Raw genomic sequence first — 22257 nt, 5'->3', positions numbered from 1 at the left:
TGAGGCCATCCAAAAGTAAGCAGCTTTTTTTCCCTTGTTTCTGCATCTGTGGTTGTTGCATTTGGGCTTATCCTCATTTGCTGTAGCCTAGGACTTTGCCACCCTGCTATTATTGCTGTGCTTTCCATTGCATTATAGCATTACGTGGAGGTACTGGGAAGCAGAGGTACTCCAAAGTCAGGTGGCCAGGTGAACATCTGAGCAAAGAGATGGGTATGATTCATGCTGTTGGAGAATGAAGGAAAAAGGGCTCATCCTTCCTGCAGGTGGGGTAGTGGGCAGAATCAACCAAACTCTGAGATGTGGCACTTCTGTATGAATGTAGGAGCGATAATGCAGCCCATGCTGCTCGCTCTTCTCTCCCTGCCTGTGCTTCCACTATTGCTGGTCTTAACCTAGCTGGGAAGGACCATCTGTGCTGTACCTGCAGCACAACCCTTGCTTTTGGGTGTTAATTTGCTTTCCCTTCTTTCATCTTTGTTTTTGAAGCAAAACTGTGGATTTGCTCTGCGTAGTGAAACCCTCCTTGGGGATTTGAGGCAGTTGACAATGCAAAATAGAGACTGGATCATAACCCAGTGTGAGATACCTCTGGAGAAGAGAGCAGATGTTGTGCATCTTTTGCAGCACAGCTGAGGGCATGCAGGGAGACAAGCTGAGGTTAAGGCAGATCGTCCCACAGAAACATTTGTGTTTTCTGAAATCAGAGTTCAGACAGCCTCTGAGGAGTCACTGAAGCAGGAACATGGAAGGAGCAAGTACTGTTATAGCAGTGGGGGGCTACCAAAAGCATTGGTAACCAGTGGATGGGAAACCTGTGGGTACAGGGAGGATTGAATATCTGCATTTGTGAACCGTTAGGTGGCACAAAGCAGGAAACAAACACTCAGGTGGCTTCACACACACAGGTTTCATTATTAGTGATAGGAACCATTTATTAGAGTTTGGCTGAGCTCACGGGTAACACAACTGATGTCAATGACCTGGGAATTTTTAGGAAGGGAAGTTAATTTTCAGGAAGATAATTTGCATATCACACTTGTGTTGCATGACTTCAGCCTTGAAGGGAATGTTCTTGAACACTGAAGTTCTGTTTTGTCAAGTAGAACAAAGGCCGTGTTTTCTTGACTTACTTCTCTGGTAAGTGTGGGAAAACTGATGTGATACACAAAGCTGTGAAGTCTCGTGCAGTTAACTTCTGTAGGACATGCAGGAAGTATTTTCACTCTGTTTAGGCAGTTGGCTTTGGCCATGCCAAATAAGAGTATCTTGCAGTAAAACTTACTATTTATTTATTTATTCCCCACCACCACCACACACTCTGTGTGCGCATGCTTTATAGATAGCACATTGAGAGCTTTCTATCTTGTCCTGTTAGCTTTAGTGGTTTGCACAAACCTCTGCGCTGCTTCTCACCGCCTTGCAGGCTGAAAAACGATTTGCTTCATCAGGAAAATTGTAGCAAACATCTCTAGCCTTTGGCAGGCTGTTTCAAAACTCAAGGGTAAGACCCAAGCTCTGTAGATGTGGGCCCTATTGGTAGGGTGGAAGGTCCCATCTGTGATTGCTTTCTGTGAAACATGGACTTTTGCTGTGCTACTTCTTAGCAGCCTGAGATGCAGGAGCAGAAATTCCAGAACAAAGAGCAATATTGGTCACTTCATCTGAGCTGAGGAAATGATGATGGGGAGCGTCATGCCCAGCATAAAGCAGGAAGGCACAGGGTTCCTGTGAAGGGCACAGCTGCAGGATGCCTTATTGCCTGGCACTGCAAAGGGAGAAAGCTGTGGATTCAATCCAAAGCAGAGGCACTGAAATATGAGGGCATGAAAGGCTTTTTCTTCATGTGTTCAGATGTGAAACCACAAAAAGTCTTCCCGTAAGAAAGACGCAGGCTGTCTGCATGACTCCGGAGGAACACTGGCTGCTATCTCTGCCACAAGGAGAAAAAGATGCAGTGTTGATCACATTTGAGGAACTATGGTTCTTCATGTTTGGTTTAGCTAAGTAGTCAACTTTTATCCTGAACAACTACAGCTTCAGGAAGTCTTGCATGTCTGGTTCAAAAAATTGCCATATCAGCAATTTTAGCTTGGGTTTTTAGCCATGCTGCTTTCAGCTCTTTCCTCCAGGCTTAACATAGTTGTATGGTGGATTTTACTGTTGTATGTTCTATGACAGCAATACGCAGAGCTCAGTTTAAATCACACTGCTCAAATCATCCAACTGTGGATGTGACTCTGCCCAAAGAGCAAAACAAAACCTGCACTGTTTCCCTCAAGTTACTGACTTTGGAGAAATGAAGGTGGTCACTGGATTTCACTGCCCTGCACAGGAAGGGAGAGCTGCACAACATCACCCAACTGCAGTGCTTCCAGAGAATGGTCTGACATTCTCAGCTGTGGCAAAATGAGACTAATTGCCCTTCTAGCTCCAAGAGAAAATGGTCCCCATATCTGCCTTCAGCTCAGAGATGCCATTCAGTAAAGAAATACTTTACAGCCTTTATATTGATGTGATTGATGTCTTGGTGAGAGGAGTCTTCTGGAAGCTCTGCTGTTTTTCTCCTTCCATCAGTCTTTTCTTTCTGGCTGAGAAGTCTATGCAGTATAGAAGTATATAGACCACAGACACAAGAATGAGGAGTGGAGAGGAAATGAAATTTTCTTGGAAGTACTTCAGTGGCTTGTGTTGAATGATGCAGCTGTTAAAATTAAATGCTAACTGGATGTTAAAAATATGACTATTGGAAACAAATATTAAGCAGTAGCTTTAATGAATAATTGACTGCCTATAACATAATTCACTTGGTAGGCTTGCTTTCACATGTACATTTCTTGCTTTCTGTAACTCCTCCTTTGTTGCAGAACGGCGGGAGAAAAGCAGACGACCACACCTGTCATTGACATATGATCAGCTATTCTCGTTTATTCCTTGGCTGCGTGTACCTTTATAATACGGATAATTAGCTCATACATATTGCAAAAGTGGAGCTCATCATTGGTTCCCAATTACATACCATCCCCGAGTATCTTAACAGCTTGTTGTTATCAACTGAAAGCTACTCCCTTGCTGAGTTCCCAAAACCATGGCTAGTTTCTCACCATCCCAGGGCATCTTGTTATCCTAACTGCTCTTGCAGGTGATACGGCTGTTTGTCTAGCTGCACTGTGTTTATGACCCATCTCAGCTAACTAGCTGTAAAAAACACTCTCTACACTCCTTCTGTTAATAATAATACACTGAACACAGGATAATAACATGCATGACGCCTACTGGTAACATTTTGATCTACTTTTAAAGGTACCTTCACAGTGTGTACCCAGAACACCTCCTAGACTGAAGTCCCGCTGCCAGCAGCCACAAATCATTTCCCTACAAGACACTGCAGAGTGTTTGCAGAGCACAAAGTGGGGCAAACACAGTGGCTTTTGCTCATGAGCCAGATGACCACAGCAGAAAAGTGAGCCAAGATAACCAGTGATGCTCTGAAAATGGGAGCAGCAAGCAGTGATGCTCACCTATGAGTGCTAAAAGCTGCTGTAGCATTAAGTGTAGATGACTCCGGGTTGCTGATCTTTGCCGTGCACCTTCCCATGCTGTTTTGGGAAGTACCTCTGCGGCTGCATCACAACAGGGCACGGTTTCTAGGCAGGTGGAGAAAAATGCAGCTTTTGCAGGGAAATTCCTTTCATAGTAAAGAGCAGGATGTGGATGTGTACTTTTTTTTTTTTTTTTTTTTTTTTTTAAACACTTCTGTTGAAACAGGAGAAAAGGAAAAGCAAACAAGCAAAAAAAGTTTTTCTGGTCTAGACGGCTCTGTTAGGCAAAGGAACTCTGGCTATTCCTTTTCCTCCCTGGGGCCACAGACTGACCTGTACATAATGTGCTGCTGAAGTACTGTGTGTGCATGGTGGAAGAGCACAGTATCATCCGCAAAGAAGGCACCAAGGAAACAAATGGAACACCAGCAGGTTGATCTGTGCCTTGTGCTCCTGCTTGATGTGCGGTGAGTTGGTGTGCTCACACCTCCCTTGAGAAGGCTGCTGTACTTTGCCATTTCTGGATGCCTGGTTTTGGGCCCTTGAGTGTGAAGGGAGGAGATGCTGAGCCATATCATTGCACTCAAGTCACAGGTAGCTGAATGTCTGGCTTTTCAAGCATTCTCCAGTTTGCTTTCCCTTGTTACTGAGTACTTGATTACCTTGCCATCACAAAGCAATTTCATTATGGAGTGAATGCAAACACGGAATAACTGGAAGAAAATTAAAAGGAAAAAAGAAATATATATGAAACCATGGGGGGGGGGGGGAGGTATAAAAATAGAGTATTAGTCAGAAAAAGGCAAGAGAAGAGGGTGGGGATGGGATTTGAAATGGGAAGAGATAGATCCTTGCAGCCTTTGGTCATCCTTCACCTCAGTGAGTGGACTCGTGATATTTCAAAAAGAAGGAAGGAAAAAGGACAGCAGATCAGCCTGGGTCCCAGATGACATAGGACAGAAGAAAGGGAAGTGTTCTTGACTTGTCTTCTGGTCCAAGTGTGGAGATCTCTCAACAAGCTTGGGAGGAGGAGAGCGGAGCCCCAGCCCAGGGAAGATGGGAGCGGTGGTGCTGCTGGCAGTGGTGGTGATGGCTTTCGTTGGCTGCAGGGGTGAGTAACAGCTTCTTTGTATGAGAAGGAAAATCAGAATTAAGAGAGTAGGAGAATTATTTTCAGTTTTGAAAGTTGTGCAGTGTGGAAAGCCATTTGTTTCTACTTGAAAAATAGAGCCTGACAGGTCACAAGTCTTCATTGGAGAGGTTCCTATCAGGGACACCCAGCTGCTTCTGAGAGTGCAGCAGATGGGGCAGAGTTAGGCAGGTTGGCTCCATGTGCCACAGCTGAACAAAGCAGGACCTTTCAGGATCTCTTGTAGAGGACAAGTCTGATGTGGTGTTACTTCCCAGAACTATCTTTGAGAAGCTGGAACGTGCACATTCTTCTAGAATTTGGCAGGTGGGTGGTTGGACTGGATGATCTTGAGGGTCTTTTCCAACCTGAGCAATTCTTTGGTTCCTGTTTAGTAATGCATCTCCATTGCTCTGCTACTGTGGTCCTGGGAAGAAGAGATATAACCGTAACTGTGACATGCAGGCACACATAATTCCCCTTGGTTACTCCTGATGTCCTGGCACTCTACGTGCATTAGAAGAGGGGACAGTGGAATCCTGGCTTCAATGCGTATGCCCATGATATATGTGCTGCTCTTGGGACAGCTGAGATTGGCAAAGGAAGGTCTCAGGAAACAGAAAGGTGCTCAGACAAGTTGCTTACAGAAGCGAGGAATTGCTCCTGATGCAAACATGTTGAAGTATGTTCCACATTTCACATTTATTGTGGGATAATGCAGTGGAACACAACCTGTGTCTTTCTGGGGAAAGAGGGGGAAGGCAGAATGAGAAAAACAGGCACAGATAGAGGTGAGCCATGTCTATCTAAATTCAGGTAAAGTGCTGCTGATGTGAGATAATGGTCTCACTGGACAGAAAACTGGAAAGAGTGGGAGAATAAATGAAGCATCACAAAGTCTACACTCCCTCCTCCTGTGCCCATTTGGGTCCTGGCAGCATACTTATTTGGCTGAGACAAATACCAGCCAAGGAATCTAGGTCAGAGCTGAAATTCTCCAAGGCTAATGCAAGAGATTGGGTTTGATCATATGTTCCAAATCCATTAGTTCAGACCAGTAAAGGCAGATACCTGCCTGCTTGGTGCTTCTATGCTACCAGGAATGATGGTGCCAGCAGGCTAGGAAGGGGGTATTCAACTGTTTTACAAATAGACCAGAGTGTAAGAACTCTTTTTTTTCATGCATTGCTGATAATACAAATCTCTCTCTCAACTACTCTGTTGCTTCCAAACATAGCTCTGCAGGTTTCTGTCTATTCAGCTCTACCTCCTTCAGTGTGAGAAATGATGTTGTTCTTCTGGAAGTCTCAGGAAGCAGCTCAGTTTAATAAGCATCACAGGGAGGAAATGTTGCTTTTAAAAATATCATCTCAGGGATGAGTATTTTGCTGGTGCTGTCAGAAATAAGCTTCCACAGAGCTCAGCTGCAGCAGCCCCCTCGGCTGACTCTGTGGACAGAGATCCACAAACCCCCCCTGCACCTGAAGGGCCCCTCCTGTGGCTCAGAGAGAGAGCTGCTGCACAGAGAAGGGCTTTTCCTTGCACTTTCCTGCACTGCTGCCTTTGTGAGCAATAGGGAAGTTTCATAAGAAGCTAATGATGCTAAGGAGTGCAAATACTGAGTCTTACGCACACTCTTATTACAGTGACTCAGTAAATGTGATTTGTTCACCCTTCCTCTCGTTCAGGGGGTACAGGACGATGCTGTCAGAACAAGCAGTGTCAGCAGTGGAGGGACAGGCCACTGCTGTTTGAGTCATCCTGTGAGTATAAGCAGAAAGCCGAGCAGCAGAAGTAGTGCATGAAGGCTGTGGCAAGGGAGCAGGAATAAGAGCTGCTCCTGAAGTTCTCATGGGGGCTGCAGCTGTGATGCAGTTACTAGGAGCAGAATTTGTGTCTCTCAGTACTGAGAAGGAATTGAGAACTGGCCAGTGTCCAGAGAGAAGCAAGAAGAATAGCCATGAGTTTGATGTAACTGTTCACTTCCCTGTGCTCAGTGAGATGAGGACAGGCCCAGATTTAGTTGGCTGTGGTCTACGGCGTATCTAAGATTTTACCACATGCTGTCTTCCACTGTCTCTAGTGGTTTCTCTTGGCCCTAAGGGATGTTCCCCTCTTCTGCTGTGCTCTTGTTTCTTCCCTTCAATTGTTGTTTCTTTGCAGCCCTCCTGGATCTGTCTGGTGCCACGCAGGTCAAAGGGGTATGGATGGGATCCACTACTTTACCATGTACCTACACACCCTCACAAGGTTTCACACAGCAGACACTCACCTGGAGCATGGAGAGAGACCTCAGCACCTCCACCATCTTTCGGAGGGACAGTTCTGGTGATCACATCCCACTGTCTCAGTTCCGAAACCGAGTCAGTGTCCCAAAGAGCAGCCCGGGGGATGCTTCACTCCATATCACAGACCTTGAAATTCCTGACAGTGGACACTACACCTGTCAAATCATCTGGAGGTCTGAAAACTACAGCTTGATAACAAAGGAGGTGACCACTACATTTAAAGTTGCCAAAGGTAAATCCAGCAATAAAGCCCTGCTGTTGTATAAAAAGCAGAACAATTTGGAGAAGAGGCAGTTCATTCCATTCTGCCTACCCACATCCAAGCCAGGTGTTGAGGCACCCAGATGGGAAGAGCTTTGTGCTCAGTTCTGTAGATTCAGGAAGTGAGACTGCACCTGATCTGGATCTGCCAGTGGGCTACAGATCTAGGGGTAGACCTAGTGCCCAGGACTGGGTCTAGTTCTGTGCAGATACCCAGTGTCCCTGGCTCTTTGTAGTACAAGGGAGTCATGCTGGCCAGATGTGTCTTCACTCCTCTCCAGGCACCCTCAGTATGTATTAAAAAAACATTATTTCATCAGAGGGGCCTTGTGGCAGAATTGGGAAAGGTAACAACTCAGCAGAGCAGGCTGCTGTGATGCAGCAGTGGCAATAGGTGACACAGCTGGTACAGATCTATCCATAGGCACAGCTGCACAGAGCACAACACAGCAGGGAGGTGATGTCCTGGGAAAGGACTGTAAGGATGGGAGTTGTTGCAATGTGAGGGAAACCTTCCTCTGCCACAGACACCGTGATCCGGGCTCACCTGTTTTGTCTTGCAGAGGTTGTGACCAAGCCCATTATCGTGGCTGGAGAGCTGGGGCTGGTGGTGCCAGCGGGAGCCAAGGCCAGACTGACCTGCGTGGCCCAAGGTTCCCCCCCCATCAGCTACCACTGGTTCCGGGTGGCACCAGGCAGGAATGGGCAGCTCCTAGGCAGTGAGGCTGAGCTGGTGTGGAACAGCCTGCAGCCCTCCGATGCGGGGATGTACTACTGCGAGGTGCAGAACAGGGTCAGCACAGGGGTGGTGCGTCGCAGCGACACTGTTGAGCTGACAGTGAGAGGTGAGTCCCAGCCCTCAGCCCTTCATCAAGGAAGCCACAGTGGGGGAAAGATTTCCTTCTATGCAGGGTTTGGGTGCATAATGTCAAATGTGGATTGCATCCTGTCTGCTTCAGAAGACAGCAGGTCAGGCAGGGCCCAGGAGATGGCACCCAGCCCCTGACGGCGTGGCTGAGCAGGAGGGAGCCTGGTTCAGCCCTCAGCACACCTCGTGTTGCCTGGAAGGCCATGCTGGCAGAGTGAAGCCAATGCTGTAGTGCCTATGGAGAAGCATGCCAGGCTGCTGGGAGTGGCTAAGGGAGTGCTGAGGTCCTGCTGGCACACACTGAGCCTTCCTGCCCTGTTTCACTTGCAGATCTGTCTGTAGCGACGGAGGCACACCGCCCAGCCACAGGTCAGCAGGGAGCAATGTGTGGCCAGGGCGAGGGGTTGGGTGGAGGGAGCTGATCCAGTGTTTCGCAGTGATAACAGTGCTCTTGGGAGGATGCTTAAGTCAGTCCAAAAGTTACCAAGACAACAAGGTGGTGTAGTGCTTGAAATCTTTCCCAAGAGCCCATGCAGACTGTGTACTGCCATTGCGGTTCCTTACAGCAATCTCTTAGCGGGAACACAAATTCAATGATGCCCAAATAAAACCAGCCCAGTGGAGGGGGAAGTTTATATTGATATCTACTATTAGGCAAGCCACCTCAGACTCCCCTTAGAAAGGACTGAACAGAAACAGTAGATACAAATGAGACAATAGCCACTGTAAAGCAGTTGCTTTCCTTGCTATCTCCTCTGAGGAAGAACGTGCAGTTGCCTGTTCATCTCTGTGGGTTGTGGGAACTCAGACCTGGGCTAGAGTAGATTCTCTTGTAGAAACTTTAACATTGAGGTCATTCATTTCATCTGAATTGATTGTGCCCCACTGTAGCAGGTCACGTAAATCAGCTTTAGCAGATATAAGTTAAGGGAAGGGGTTGCTTGTTTCCAGAGCTTATCTGTTTTCATGGCCTAGAAAAGGCAGATAGGAATTGCACTGCATGCTTTTCATTCTTGTTTGCTTTGTAGATCTGCCTGAAGCAGCAGTGACTTCTGAGAATGCTGTGGGATACCCAGAAACAGATGAAACAACTCAGAGTAAGTAGAGACATTAGTGTAACTCGGAACTGACTGCTCAGTATCTTCCATTCCAAGGTTCATTTACTGTATTTTGGCTATAAGTGGTTTTACCAGCTTTTCTATAGGAGCTCTTAAAATAAACCAGGTACTTGTAAGGAAAAAAGAAATAAGTTCCATAACCAGAACATCCAGGCTTCTTGCAGTGCTCCTGACCAGTAGTTCATTCTGGTCTCAATGCTGGAGCAACAAAAAGGACTGTGTGCAACTCAAGCTGACTTTCTCTACCTTATCTAGGTTTGCAGTGCCATGGTAGGTTTGAACATGCTCCAGATACAATTGGATAGCATGCTTGAACAAACGTGGTGAGGGCACCAGCCTTTCTTCCATGACATGCACTTCATGCTTCTGCCTAGCTCACAGCTACAGCCCCAGCACTCAGCAGGAGGCTCTGGCTTACACAAACACACCTATGTGGGGTTAAAAGGGCAAGATGATGTTACAGGGGGAGTTGCAGGGACATGGACAAGTAGCACACAGCTGCATGAAGAGCTCAGGGGCTGGCTGGGCCTACAGGACATGGTCAGCACCATGTAAGTGCTGTTGCAGCCTGGGAGGGATTCTCTGTTTGAAAGTCTCATGCCATATTGCTCTAGGTTCCCGCAGGAGTCACCTGTACCTGTTCATCCTGATTGCTGTGTTGGGCGGCGCTGTGGTTTTCTTTGTCATTTTTGCTATTGCTTGTGCTAGAAAGTCCAAAAATGGTGAGTAAGCTGTTGTGGGGAGCTTGAATCCCTGCCCTGGTTTAGCTTTGAGAGCTTTGTGGGCTGGGGTTGGTACTGTCCTCACAGCTATGTTTGACAGCTCTGGTAGCTGAATTGTGAAGATACTTGACCAAAGCACACACAAATCACAATAGGTGGTGAAAGAGTGAGAAAGGCATTTCCTTTTTAATTAACAAACACAGAATATGTTTATTGAATGCTTGAACACATAAGAGCATGCTAACTTTATTATTATTGTTAAAGACATTCAGAATAGCATTTTCTAATAGGGGTGGGCAGGCAGGGTAGGGCAGCACTGTGTTCTCCCCAGCCCCATTTCTATCCCCACAGTCCCATTGCTCTGTCCCAGTTGGTGTCCCCTAAGGAGCAACAGAGTGGAGAGTGATTCCTGAAAGTGGGAGTACCTGGGAGCAGTTGTGGTTTCTTTGTTGGTTTTGCTTGCTTTCTTCCCTTTTTATTTTTATTCCTGGGGCACATTAGTCATAAAATGTACTGATGCATATGTTCAATTCTTCCTTTTTTTCAGAACCCATCTATGAAGTTTCTTTGTAAGTATAATTTTTCACCTATTATGTTGAGAAGACTTTTGAGGGCATCATACTGTTATTTGTTTCAGAAAAGCCTTTTTGCTTAGTGAAAAGTCAAATTTCTTTTATCTGGCTGGGACAGAGTTAACATTCCTCATAACAGCCCTAACACTGCTTTACATTTGTGCCTAAAACAGTGTCAGTAACTCCCAGGGATTTGGCTATTGCTGAGCACTTGTGCAGCACCAAGGCTCTCTGTCCAACCCATGGGGACAAGCAGGTCAGGGTGGGACATAGCCAGGATGGCTGACCTATCCCGACCACAAGGATTTTTCACGCCATTTAACACCCAGCTCAGCAATAAGGCTGAGAGATGTGGGAGGAGTAGGGAGAGGTGTTTCTGGTTACATCAGTTGCCTTTGGAAGCAACCATCACATGTACTGAGGCTCTGATTCCCAGGCAGTGCCTGGGCATTGCCTGCTGATGGGAAGTAGGAAATTAATCTCCCTACTTCTTTTTGATCGCTTCTACATATGGCTTTTGCTATTGTCATTAAAGTGACTCCATCTTAATTCAAGAACTTGTCCTTCCCCCTGTTATGTTGAGGAGGTGGAGTGAGGTAGCAGCTTTAAAGGGGGACTTAGTCCTCATTCTTATGAATGTCTCTTTGTTTCAGCCACTGTGAAGATGTCATTAGGCTGGACACTGATGTGGAAGTCCCTGTTAAGTGCAGAAAAGAGAAGATAAATTCTGAGACTGAAGAATCCTATGAAAATGTCACCATGACATGTAACAGCTATGCGAGCATGACAGGCAACAGCTAAGAGAGCATATGCCTGAGTAAAAATGATGAGAGTGAGACCCTTGTGAATGCGATGGAATCAGAATATACAGTACAGGACTTTCAGTAGAGTACCAGCATTTCCACATGAGCAGCTGCCCAGAAGATGGGGTTACAGATGCTGAGCTGTAAACTTTACCAAGGGAAACTATTCTTCCTGTCTGCCTTCTCCTTTGATAGATATACCAGTTTTACTGCTTTCTTTAACTCAGGTGAACTGCATAACCTTCTTAGGATCTGGCAATTGAGTCCCTGCCCATTGGTGTAGAAACCTTCAGCCAAGTGGTTGTCTGCCTATACATTTTGAAATAGCAAATGATTTCTGAGCAGCCAGGAGGAACAAAGTGAGAAAGAAAGGATCTGAAAGAGTGGAAACAGAAAAGACCTTTACCTCCAGGCCAAGGTGCAGCTGTGTGCAACACTGCTAGCCATTAACGCCAGCAAGGTGTACTCTTGAGTGCATGTTCCCCTGTTAGGCCATGCAAAAATGTGAGGAGCTAAGAACTGTTCTGTAAATGGATGGCCTCTGGCTTTTACAGTCCAGCAAATACTGGTTGTACAGCTTGCATGCTCTTGAGTTATCTTGTTAAAGGATAGTAAAGGGGCTACAACGGAGGCTGATATGCATTTAGCAATCAAACTGGAGTTCATCACAAGTGGGAATAAACCTGTAGGTAATGTGCCTCTTAACTGGCACTCTGTGTTTTTCTTCTGGCAAGACACAGCTGGTAATGAAGGGGTTGCTAACGCTTCATTTTACAGTGTGGAAGCTGGAAGCATGATAAAAAAAGATGCGTTGCAGAGAGAAATCTGAGGCATTTGGAATAGTGACTGAGTAAGGGATCTCCCTGGGTCCAGCAGACTGACATTGACTGTACACTGTATGGGATGTGACTAAATCTGTCTGGTTACAACTGTGATGTTCATACTTGTTATCACGGGTTAGACACTTGTCTATCTACTGAGGGTGCTGTGAGCTTTTGTTTGTAAAATGCCATGAAAAGTGCTTGATTATTGCAATGTCGTTAATTTCCCAGGGCAAACATGAAATGTTTCAAAAGCATCTGTGGTATATGCATCCTGGCTTTCTTGGTGTTTCACCAGTGCATTTATTTTTCTGTTGTTTGCAATCTGTGTTTTTACCCTGTCTTCTGGTTCAATTCTGCAGAACAGGTAAGGGTACAGACCAGACATGGCCTACCTTTGACACAGTACCCCACAACATCCTTCTCTCCAAGAAAAGATGGATTTGATGGGTGGACTGTTCAATGGACAAAGAACTGGCTGCAGAATTGAGTCCAGAGAGTTTGTCAGTTGTTCAGTATTTGGAGTGATGTGTGGCGTCCCCAAGGGGTCAGTGCTGGGACTGACACTTAGTTACATCAACAGTGGGACTGAGTGCACCCTCAGCAGATTTGCTGATTGCCCCAAACTGTGGGGAGCAGCTGACACACTGGGGTGGGATGACATCCGGAGGGACCTAGACAGGCTTGAGCAGCAAGCCCAGGTGAACCTCATGAGGTTCAGCAAATCCAAATGCACCTGGGGTCTTGCACCTGTGTTGAGACAACCCTCACAACCAATACAAACTGGGGGATAAAAGGGTTGACTGCAGCGCTCCTGAAAAAGCCCTGGGGGGGTGGGGTGGTGGTGGATGGGACCATATCTTGAGCTTCATCAAAAGCAGTGTGGCCAGCAGGGGGATGATCCTGCACCTCTGCTTTGTGCAAATGAGGCCTCACCTGGAGTGCTACATACAGATATGGACTCCTCAGTACAGGAAAGACATAGACATGCCAGACAGCATCCAAGGGAGGGCCACAGAAAGTGATTCCAGGGATGGAACACCTGTTCTACGATGACAGGCTGAGAGCTGGGGCTGTTCAGCTTGGAGAAGAGAAGGTTCTATGGTGACCTGATAGCAGCCTGTCAGTATCTAAAGGTGGGCTACAGGAAAGAAAGGGGCAGACTCTTTAGCAGGGTCTGTAGTGATGTAACAAGGGGAAATAGCTTGAAGCTTAGAGAGGGAAAATTTAGGTTAGATATATGGAAAATGTCTTTCCCAGTGAGGGAGGTGAACAGATTGTCCAGAGATGTGGTGGATGCCCTGACCCTGGAGACTTTCAAGGTGAGGCTGGATCAGGCCCTGGGCAACCTGACTGAGCTGTGGATGTCCATGTTTATTGCAGGGGAGTTTGACTAGATGGCCTCTAAAGGTTCCTTCCAACTCTAAGAATTCTATGACCCTGTGACTTGGAAGTTTGACTTGGGTTTCCTTTTTAGAGAGGGCAGGTGGGAGGCATCAAGTCATCCCACACCAGACTCCTCACATTATTTCAGCCACAGTTGCAATCACTTCAGGATGGATGTTCAGCAACAGGATGCTGAGCTTCCCAGACCATAAAGGTGGCACTGGGCAGGACTGTGTCCCCAGGGGCTGTGTGGGTCTCAGCCCCATGCTGAGCACTGATCTGTGCTTGTGCACTGGTGCTGCGCTCCCACCTGGCCTGCTCCCTGCTCTTGCCTGCTGGGGAGGAGGGTGGCTGAGGTGAGAAGTGTTGGGATTGCTAGAAATATGTGTGAGGGGTTCTTCTGCTTTGCCTCAGGGGTAATTCACCCTCAAAGATCTGTGTGCTCTGTAGCTCATGCACTCAATGCAGATTGCACCATCATAGAAGCCTGCCTTTAAGGTACAGGGCTGAAACAGCAGTGTTTGGTGCTGGCAATCTTGGGTGAAGCAGGACAAAAGAAATGAGGAAAATGGGGAGCTGCAGCCCTTTGCGCATGGAGCAGAAGCTGTGTGTGAAGGAACTGAAAGCTTTTCAGTTTTCCTATAGTCATCACAGCAGACAAAACGTAGAACATGGCTCTCTTTTCTCCCATTCCAAGTCATTTACAGCTAGCCTAATGTTCTACGTAAGATTTACTTCCATTATAAACTCATGACTTCAAGTCCCCTTACTGACTACGTAACACTGGTATCTCCAAACTTTTATTCCTTCCAGCACCAATTTTCTCTGAGGAGCTCCAGGCGGTTTCGTTAATAGCCCTGAATTCTAGAAGAGGCTGCAGAGGAAAGAAAGCAACAGGAACAAAGAAAGAGGTAGCAAATGCCCCAGCTGGAGCACATCTTGATTACCCCAGCTGTTGGCACTGCTTCCAGTCTAGGCAGTAAAGTGGAAACACACACCTTCTCCAGTGCCCAGGTTGTTGTTCCCTCAGTGCTCCACGTGGTTATTTTTTTATTTATATTTTTGGCATGCTTGGTAGTAAAAGCTGTTGGTAACAGAACAGAACTTTCCTTCTGAAAGACATAGAGGGCTCCAATGTGTTGCATTTCCAGCAAACAGGAGAACTTCTCCTTTCCTTGTGCTGGTCATTCACCCAGTGACGTGACTCATCTGACATAGCCCAGCTCCACACCAGCACAGAAAGGGAAACCTCAGCTTCCGTTCTGAAACTATAGGGTCTCCAGAAAAGTACACTATTTCTAGCAGCCAGCACAGTATCATGAGACTTAAAGCTGCCCGTTTCTTGACAGCTGTGCAGACCTGCTGGCTTCTAAACTGCCATGTGTACCCACCCTCAGAGCCCCCCCAGATCTGCTGCTCTCAATAGAGAGGAAGTCTCTGATGGAAAAGTTTGTCCCTCTCTACTCTGGTATTTCTTATAGAATAAGAATGGATTAACTTTCTTCCCCTAAAAGGCAGAGGGGCAAACTTTTCTGAAAGCAAAAGCTGTAAATGCATGAGGAAGCAACTGCAAAGAGCCTAAAATGAGCACTGGGCTAACTGTGCTGTGCTGCAATGCACAACACTTCAGGCCTGTTGAGACAAGGGTTGGAGCTGATATATCTGCCTGCTGCTTTAAAGATCCACAGAGGACAAAACAAACTGCAGTAATAGACTTTGTTCTCTTTTGAAGCTGACCTCAGTGATACTGATCAGAGTGGTGTGTGTGAGTCACATGTAGGTGCTGGAAGGAGACCATGGAAGTGTGAGTCACAGCGGGTAGGATTGGTCCCGCCTTTGTACAAACTCCAACTTCTTCAAAAGATTTAGGGGGGAAAAGGAAAACACCCCCAAAAACAGGTAAGTATTAAAATTTATCAGTATTCTCAAGTACTGCAAAATGGTGGTGCTGTCCTAAAAGAAAGGTCAGTATAGCACTGGGATTTTTCTCTTAGCTTCTGAGCAAAGTGGTTTGTCAAACTGGGCTGGGCACTTGTGCTCTGTCAGCTTCACCCCTTACCAGGTGCCATCTCAAGCTGTGTATCTGATATGCTACAAGGCATTCCTTCAAAATGCTGAGAGACCATTAGATCTTCAAGTGAGATGACTTAGAGGGGGTTATTTTAACAAAATAGAAATACAGCGAAAACAAGAAGCAGCCTTGCTGCAAGTGCTGGCTAGGAAGACCCAGCCAAAGCCAAACAACAAAGCTGCAAGGAAAAGTAATGGACTCCATGGTCTTTCTTAAGAAGAGCCCAGTTCTGTTCTCCCAGTTCAGAGGAGCTGTACCAGCACTCCTGTAGCAGTTTGCCACTAGGAATACCACTTCAACAGGCACCTCGGAGATCAGAGAGGAAAGGATATCTGACAGCATGAAATCAGTGGGGCACCCAGTACAGTGGGGCAGTTTGTTCCATACCTCATTAGGCTTTTAGAGAGGAGCGTGTGAAGGAGTCCATCCCCTCGGTGCGCGGCCGTGTTGCTCAGCAAGTGCCTCACTTGGGGTATTTGACAAACTGACACTCTGCCAGACTGAGTGTCAAACTCAGCTTGTCAAATACACGCAGTGCTACACTGCAGCTCTCACCAGGCTGTCACTGTCCTCGCTGGGGTGCTGTCCTGGGCTAACAGAGAAGGAAAAGAGGGCTGAAGTCGCTGTTAACTCCAGAGGTGTATTCCATTTAGCAAACCAATGTCATCCCTCCTATACTTCCGTATTCCAACACATCAGGGGGAAGAGGGTGGAGTGTGGGAGGGAGGACAGACATTGCCTTCTGCTGAGGAAAATGCTATATTTGTTGAAATGCTGAAGCTCTGTGGGACTGGAAATAATGCTGAGTTCTAAACTCGCCCTTAGTTATAGATAAACTTTGGTAGCTTGAAATATTGACAAAATATCCATCTGAGCACTCAGACATGCTGTTTGGATACATCATGAAGACAAACATCTCTCCAGACACACAATGTCTAGACAAAGACCTGGAGAACATATTGCAGAGGAACAATTCTGCACAGGGCAGGGACAAGAGCATCGTTTTCCAGTAGATTTCTCACCACTTCCATTTCTGTCCTCCTAAACTGAAACGAGTTTTTGGGGGGCTTCTCATATTTCATTTCTTTTACCTGCATCTCTTTGTTAATTTTGCAGTCAAGTGGTCACATGCTTTCCAGTGCCCAATTCTAGATATGTATTTTTGCTGTAATCAGTCTGACAGATCCCAAGGAACACAGGGTGAAATCCTGGCTTTACACACTCCAAAGTTCCTATTGACAGGAGCAGGATGCGTGTTTTACTTCTTGTTGTACACTAACAGTTAAAATGGATCTTTCTACCTAAACCTAAAGATTTGAAGAGGGAATCCTTCAAGCCTATCTGGAAAAAGGCTCAACTCTGCCTCACAACTCTGCTCCCAAAGTCTGCCTGCCAGCAGGAAGCTGCACTGCTCATTATAAGGACTGTGATGTTAAAAACTGAGCCGCTTTGCAGAGAAACAGTGAACTTCCCTGGGAATTAAGTTAAACTTTCACTTCTGCTGCCAAATTAATCACCTTCTGCTTCATTTCCAGCGCAAAGAAAAATCTCTCCTGCAATAAACAGAGCTCTCCACTGCATTCTCCACGTTCCTTTAGGAGTGGATGTGACCTTCTTTCTCCCATTATTCCTTTGCACAAAGGCCAGAAGATGCTGCCAGCTCCCCTGTTCCTTTAACAAAAATGAAAATTAAATTCCAAAAAGCACATGAAGAATATTAACCAAACTAGACACAAGAGGTGATACTGCTGTTACTGAGATGGGATGTTGACAGTTCGGAATTCAAACAGCTTTGAATTCTGACATGCACAACCCTCTAAGAAATTCATCATGATTCCTGAGCTGTACTCATCCTTCATAACATTGAGATCCAGCACCCCTCACAGCTCTGCAGCCCATGCTCAGCCGTGGCCTGCTTTGTCATGGTGTTTTTTGCTGCCTTGCTGCTCCCCCTCATCTTCATCTCACATGACTTGCAGAATCAGTTTCTGAGAAAGAAGCCGAGCTATCTGGTATCAAAATGAAAATCTAAAGTGATTATTCTAATTATATGTTGGAAGGCCAATCATTAAAGACACAAAGGTAGAATCCAGCTGATGTGTGTTAACAGCATCCTGCAGCGAGCAATGTGAAACCTTTTCCATCCCTCTAGGACTCTGTTTTACAAGGATGATCATAGGAATCCATCAATATTACACACAGAAATAAACTGAAGAGAGCATCTTTGTGCTTTTCCAAAAATTACAGTACAAATTAAAAAATGAGCCAAAAAATTCATATTCATATTCAATTTCATATGAGCTTCAAAACCAGATGAATGAAAAAGGATTTTACAGCAAAGAACCAGCAATGGCCTAAAAGATAAATTTCCAGGCAAGGTTACTACAAAGGCTTTGCAAGTCTTACATTCCCCTGCCCTCTGCATCAGGCCTTCAGGGAGGTGTAGATAGCGTACAGCTCTTTGTTCTGCCTCCTAATTTAGGGTGAGTTTCAGCCACAGATAAAAGTACTGAGTTACAATGGATAAAAGAATTATGTGCATTTCATACTAGACAACCTGTGTCAGTGCTAATAAGCTGATTTTAGATCACTCTAGCAAAAGATGTACTGGTTTAAGTGCAGTTAAACAGGTACATGGTGGGCCAAATGGCTCTCCTTCCAAATCACACTCTGCTGTACTCAGGAAATGAAAAATAATAATAAACTCCAGAAGGTTTACAGAGCTGCTGTCAGTCTTAATAAAGGCAGGTTGGGATCCATCTGACTGAAAATGTTTTGTCAGTGAGAATTCAACACTGCATACTGAGGAGAGCACAGCATAAAAAAAAAAGTAAATTTCCCCCATTGACTCTGAATATCAAAGTGCAATGGAGGGGTTGTACAGAGACTGAGTAGGAATCTGCCACAGACCTACCCAGCTTCACTGCTGGTTACTAACTGGAAGATCTGGCCTTGAGAGGAAAAAAAGACAGAGAGACAGCATTGTTTCTGCTTCTGCAGCTGAAAATAACCCCTCACTGCAACTGGGGGGGAAACAGCCACAAGAAACGTTGCTGTCAGCAACGAATAAGAGGAGGGTCACACAGTGGAGATAATTCTATCAGCAGATGGGAATGGAACTCGCTACCCCACCCTGTAATGATGGTATATCTTCTGAATAGATCTGTCATTGTCAGAGCTTCTGGTTTCCAGCTGAAAAGGGTATTTCCAACTCAAAGCTTAGCGTTGTAAAACAGACCAAGCAATCAACTTGTGTGCCCCGGTGGCGCAGTGGTTAAGGACGCCGCCTTGCAACACTGGGGCCCGGAGTTCGAATCCCCCCTGTGGCGCAAGTGGTAGAAGTGCCGCTCTGCTACACAGAGAGGCTCGAATCCCGGGGGCTGGACTCGATGATCTCTAAGGTCCCTTCCAACCCGCACGAAACTATGAAACTATGAAACTTCATACTCTGGGGGAGAAACAGAAAGAGCTGCCTGCATTATCCAAGTAAGTTCCTTATTGAAGTTAGAAAAGCTTTGGTTCCCCCCTAAGTAACTCACCATCTCTCAGGGGGATTTAACATGGCGACCAGACAGATCTGCAGCCTGTTATAAAAATAAATGAAAAGTAAAATTATTGCATACCATTTTTTCTCTAAGTCTGATAACAGTGTGCACAAATATGCAACCGTGTATTTCTCACACACTGAGTGGCAGTGCCCTAAGTTGAAGGCTACAGCCATTTCAGAACATACACTTATTATGTGGGATTAGCACTGGAATCCAGGCCATCTCTGCTTTCTGCTCAGTGTAACCCAAATGGACTGAAAGCAAGAATTCCTATAGATGTGTGGGGAATAGGATCTGCTGTACCGTGGCTGTCAGTAAACCTTGGGACATGCTTCCTCAGGAACTGGAAGCCTTTGTTAGAACCAAGTCAAACTTAAATAAACATTTACTGGTGGCAGACTTTCCCTAAGTGCCATCCTGATCCATTTAGGATCTTCTCGTGCTCCCAGCCTTGCAGCTGACACTGTTGAGAGCTTTGCCTGAAAAATGTTGGAATATTTGGCACAGTTCAGTCTCATCTATCAGGCAGGCTCCATTGAAGCCTGGAGCTGCAGCCCAAAGGGTTTACTTCACTGCAGGCAAGTTGGACTGTATATCTATTATAGCTCCCTGCAGCACATCTGCTGGCTTGAATGAAACAGCTGGCAATTTAAAAATGGAGCAAGAGGCCAAATGCAGCATCCAGTTAATTAATAACTTCTGCTCCTCAGCTGGAAGGTGCTAGAGCAGCTCTGAGCTGCCTCCTTTGTCATACAGAGCAGCTCCAGGCTGAGCCCATCGCAGCCTAAGAATACTGTGCAGCAGCAGTGCAGGTGGTTTAAGGGAAGCCCCATTCCTGCCCCAGCTGGACCAGGAGGCAGCCTCTCCCCCTCTGGCTCTGCAGCAATTAGAAGGGCCCTTGCCTCTCACCCCAGGCTGCCAGGAGCCAGTGGGCTGCAGGTCACTGCTGAGCCACTGCTCTGTCCTAAAGAAATCTTGTAGAAGCTGAGACTCGGCAATTGTACCACAGCATTGGAGAGCACCTAGCTGAAAGCCTGCAGTGCTTGCTGAGGGCTGCAGGCACCTACCCAGCCACACATTCCCATTGCTGCTCACTCTGCCATTACCTCAGCCACACAGCCCCACACATGCTGGATTTGTTCCTGCTTTTGTAAAGAGGCTGAGAGCAGCCCAGGCTGGACATCCCCCTGACTGGCTCTGCTCCTCTATCTTGTCTTATAAGTCTAACTTTTCCTCTCTGGACTTATTCCAAAAGTGAAGAACATAATTCAGCACTCTTTCCCTGCATACAACATAGCCCCACTTCCAATAGGAAACTGCATGGTTTTCTACCTCATGCCTCCAGACCTCCTTCCCAGGAGTAAGAGGTAGCAAAGCAGCTCCAGCCCTGGGTGCAGAGCCGTAAGTGTAAGGCACCTTCTGGCAGCTGCAAATGCTCTGGGAAGGAGGCTGTGGGCTTTGGCTATGGCTGCAGGAACAGCTTGCAAAGCCAGGACCCCAGAACACTTTAACTGGCACCTCACATCTGTGCATAAGTGCTGGGAAGGGCCCAGTAACCCTGTTAGCTGGCACCGTGGCCACACGCCCTCCCACATCGCCCACACTCACCTGTGAGCTCCAGCCCCTTCCCCAGCTGCTCTGCGATGCTTGCTGGAGGTGTGGGAGAACCTTCATCTGACAGCCTGGATGTGGGGAACAGCCAAGAGAAGGAGCTGAAGGACATGGACATGCCTGGTTGTTACACAGCTCCCCAGTACGCTCTCCTCCATCCCACAACTTCCCCCACTCTTCACTGGTGTCTCATCTATGACTAATTGAGATCATAATCTTGCTACAGCCAGTAACCCCTCTGTAGCATGCCTGCATGTGCCTGCAGGAGCTGGGGGAAACACATGCATCCCAGCATTAAGTAGGGTATGGACACCATTTAAAACTATTAATTCTTAGTCATCTTCATTACTGAATTACAGTCCGAAGGACTGTGCTCTCCAGATAGGATGGGTTGTGGCTGAATCCTCCAGCTCTGCACTAATTGAAGCACACACTGCCAAACCACAGCTCCTCCCCAAAGGGGAATACCAACAAAGCTCCCCTGGTTTAGCAAGAAGTACTCTCAACATGGAGGGAGCAGCCAGACCTGAGCTCCCATCCCCCAGAAGCTGAAGGTGCAATAGCGGCAGAGCAACCATTGCACCTTTCCATGTGGCCAGGTTGTCCCACACATTTTGGCACCTAATGACCCACAGGGTGATCCTCCCTCTCCCCTCAGCTGCAGAGCAGATCTCTGGCACTTACCTGGCAGGGACAGTGGTGCAGGGCTGGCTTGGCAGCAGGGCACAGCTCAGTTTTGAAGGGGCTGCTCCTCCTTCAAGAGGAAGCTGCAAATGGGGAAGATAAGGCTGAGGTTAGATAACAGGAAACGTCTGGAAGTGAGTGACAACACATCCAGGTTGTGAAAGCAGCTCTCCCCAACCCATACTAGTGTGCAAGGCTTGGAGAGGGCAAGAGGCAGCTGGGGTGGCCCTCAACCCTCACTTTGTGCAGCCAAGTCACCTCAGCAAGGCCAGGCCAATGGAGCAGAGCAGCCAATCCCTTACATCCCAGCTGAGGGCATCATCCTGCTTGTCCTGCTGTCCCCACAACTGGCCACCCCACAGCACCACAGCAAAGCTGAGTTGGGAGGCCCACAGGAGCTGCAGGGAGGGCTGGGAAGGACACAGAGGCAGAGACCAACAGGGAGTCTTTGTCTCAAGGAGCAGGCTCCTCAACATGCTTAATCCAGAGGGGTTTCTTGCATTGTCAGCTGCATAAGCAGCAGTATAAGGACTGCCAAAGTCCCGCCTCTAGAGCAGCACCCAGACTTTGCTCAGCATCATCCAGAGTTATAACCAGAGAAGATTCTCTGTTTCTTACATCCTGTCCTCCCCTGGCCTGCCTGCAGTACAGAGTGTCCATCATCCCTTAGTGCTTCTTTCATCTAACTTGATTGGAAGAAAAGCAAGTCAACACAGCTCTATAGACAGAATCCAGTGCAGAAGCTAAACTGGTCCAAGCAAAAGCAGAAACTTTAGAGAGAGATTCTTTAGTGTGGTCAGTATGGTGTGCCATATTTTGTAAGGACAGGACTC

At 46.8% G+C, this 22257-nt stretch overlaps 1 protein-coding gene and 1 long non-coding RNA gene across 6 annotated transcripts; one reads left to right on the top strand and one right to left on the bottom strand.

Moving 5' to 3' along the window:
* Positions 1 to 2899: 2899 nt before the first annotated feature.
* Positions 2900 to 21508, bottom strand: LOC107312530. Of its 4 annotated transcripts, none has more exons than XR_004307190.1 (5): positions 21425 to 21508; positions 20738 to 20811; positions 19121 to 19165; positions 15969 to 17252; positions 2900 to 11197 (listed from the first exon to the last, which is right to left on the bottom strand). It is a non-coding gene; the product is annotated as an uncharacterized LOC107312530 (long non-coding RNA). The 4 variants fall into 4 exon arrangements; XR_004307189.1 differs by having other exon boundaries at positions 20738 to 20841; positions 21425 to 21506; XR_004307188.1 differs by lacking the exon at positions 21425 to 21508 and having other exon boundaries at positions 15969 to 16173; positions 17099 to 17252; positions 20738 to 21404.
* Positions 3925 to 12381, top strand: VSIG4 (V-set and immunoglobulin domain containing 4). 2 transcript variants are annotated; one of them, XM_032444557.1, is made up of 9 exons: positions 3925 to 4009; positions 4542 to 4653; positions 6835 to 7191; positions 7784 to 8065; positions 8419 to 8457; positions 9117 to 9185; positions 9821 to 9928; positions 10476 to 10497; positions 11154 to 12381. In XM_032444557.1, exons 2-9 carry the CDS (start codon positions 4599 to 4601, stop codon positions 11299 to 11301), a joined length of 1080 nt encoding a protein of 359 aa, XP_032300448.1. In that variant the 5' UTR covers positions 3925 to 4009; positions 4542 to 4598; the 3' UTR covers positions 11302 to 12381. The 2 variants fall into 2 exon arrangements, with proteins under 2 accessions (XP_032300448.1, XP_015715533.1); XM_015860047.2 differs by lacking the exons at positions 3925 to 4009; positions 8419 to 8457 and having other exon boundaries at positions 4545 to 4653.
* Positions 21509 to 22257: the final 749 nt, after the last annotated feature.

Source organism: Coturnix japonica, chromosome 4, assembly GCF_001577835.2.
Source record: "Coturnix japonica isolate 7356 chromosome 4, Coturnix japonica 2.1, whole genome shotgun sequence".
Lineage (NCBI taxonomy): Eukaryota > Metazoa > Chordata > Aves > Galliformes > Phasianidae > Coturnix > Coturnix japonica.
This window is presented reverse-complemented; position numbering and strand designations above follow the sequence as displayed.

Coding starts and splice junctions, on each gene's coding strand:
- VSIG4 (XM_032444557.1), top strand. CDS start 4,599: ATGGGAGCGGTGGTGCTGCTGGCAGTGGTGGTGATGGCTTTCGTTGGC. Junction 4,654..6,834: donor GGCTTTCGTTGGCTGCAGGG/GTGAGTAACAGC, acceptor GTTTCTTTGCAG/CCCTCCTGGATCTGTCTGGT. Junction 8,458..9,116: donor GGCACACCGCCCAGCCACAG/GTCAGCAGGGAG, acceptor TTTGCTTTGTAG/ATCTGCCTGAAGCAGCAGTG.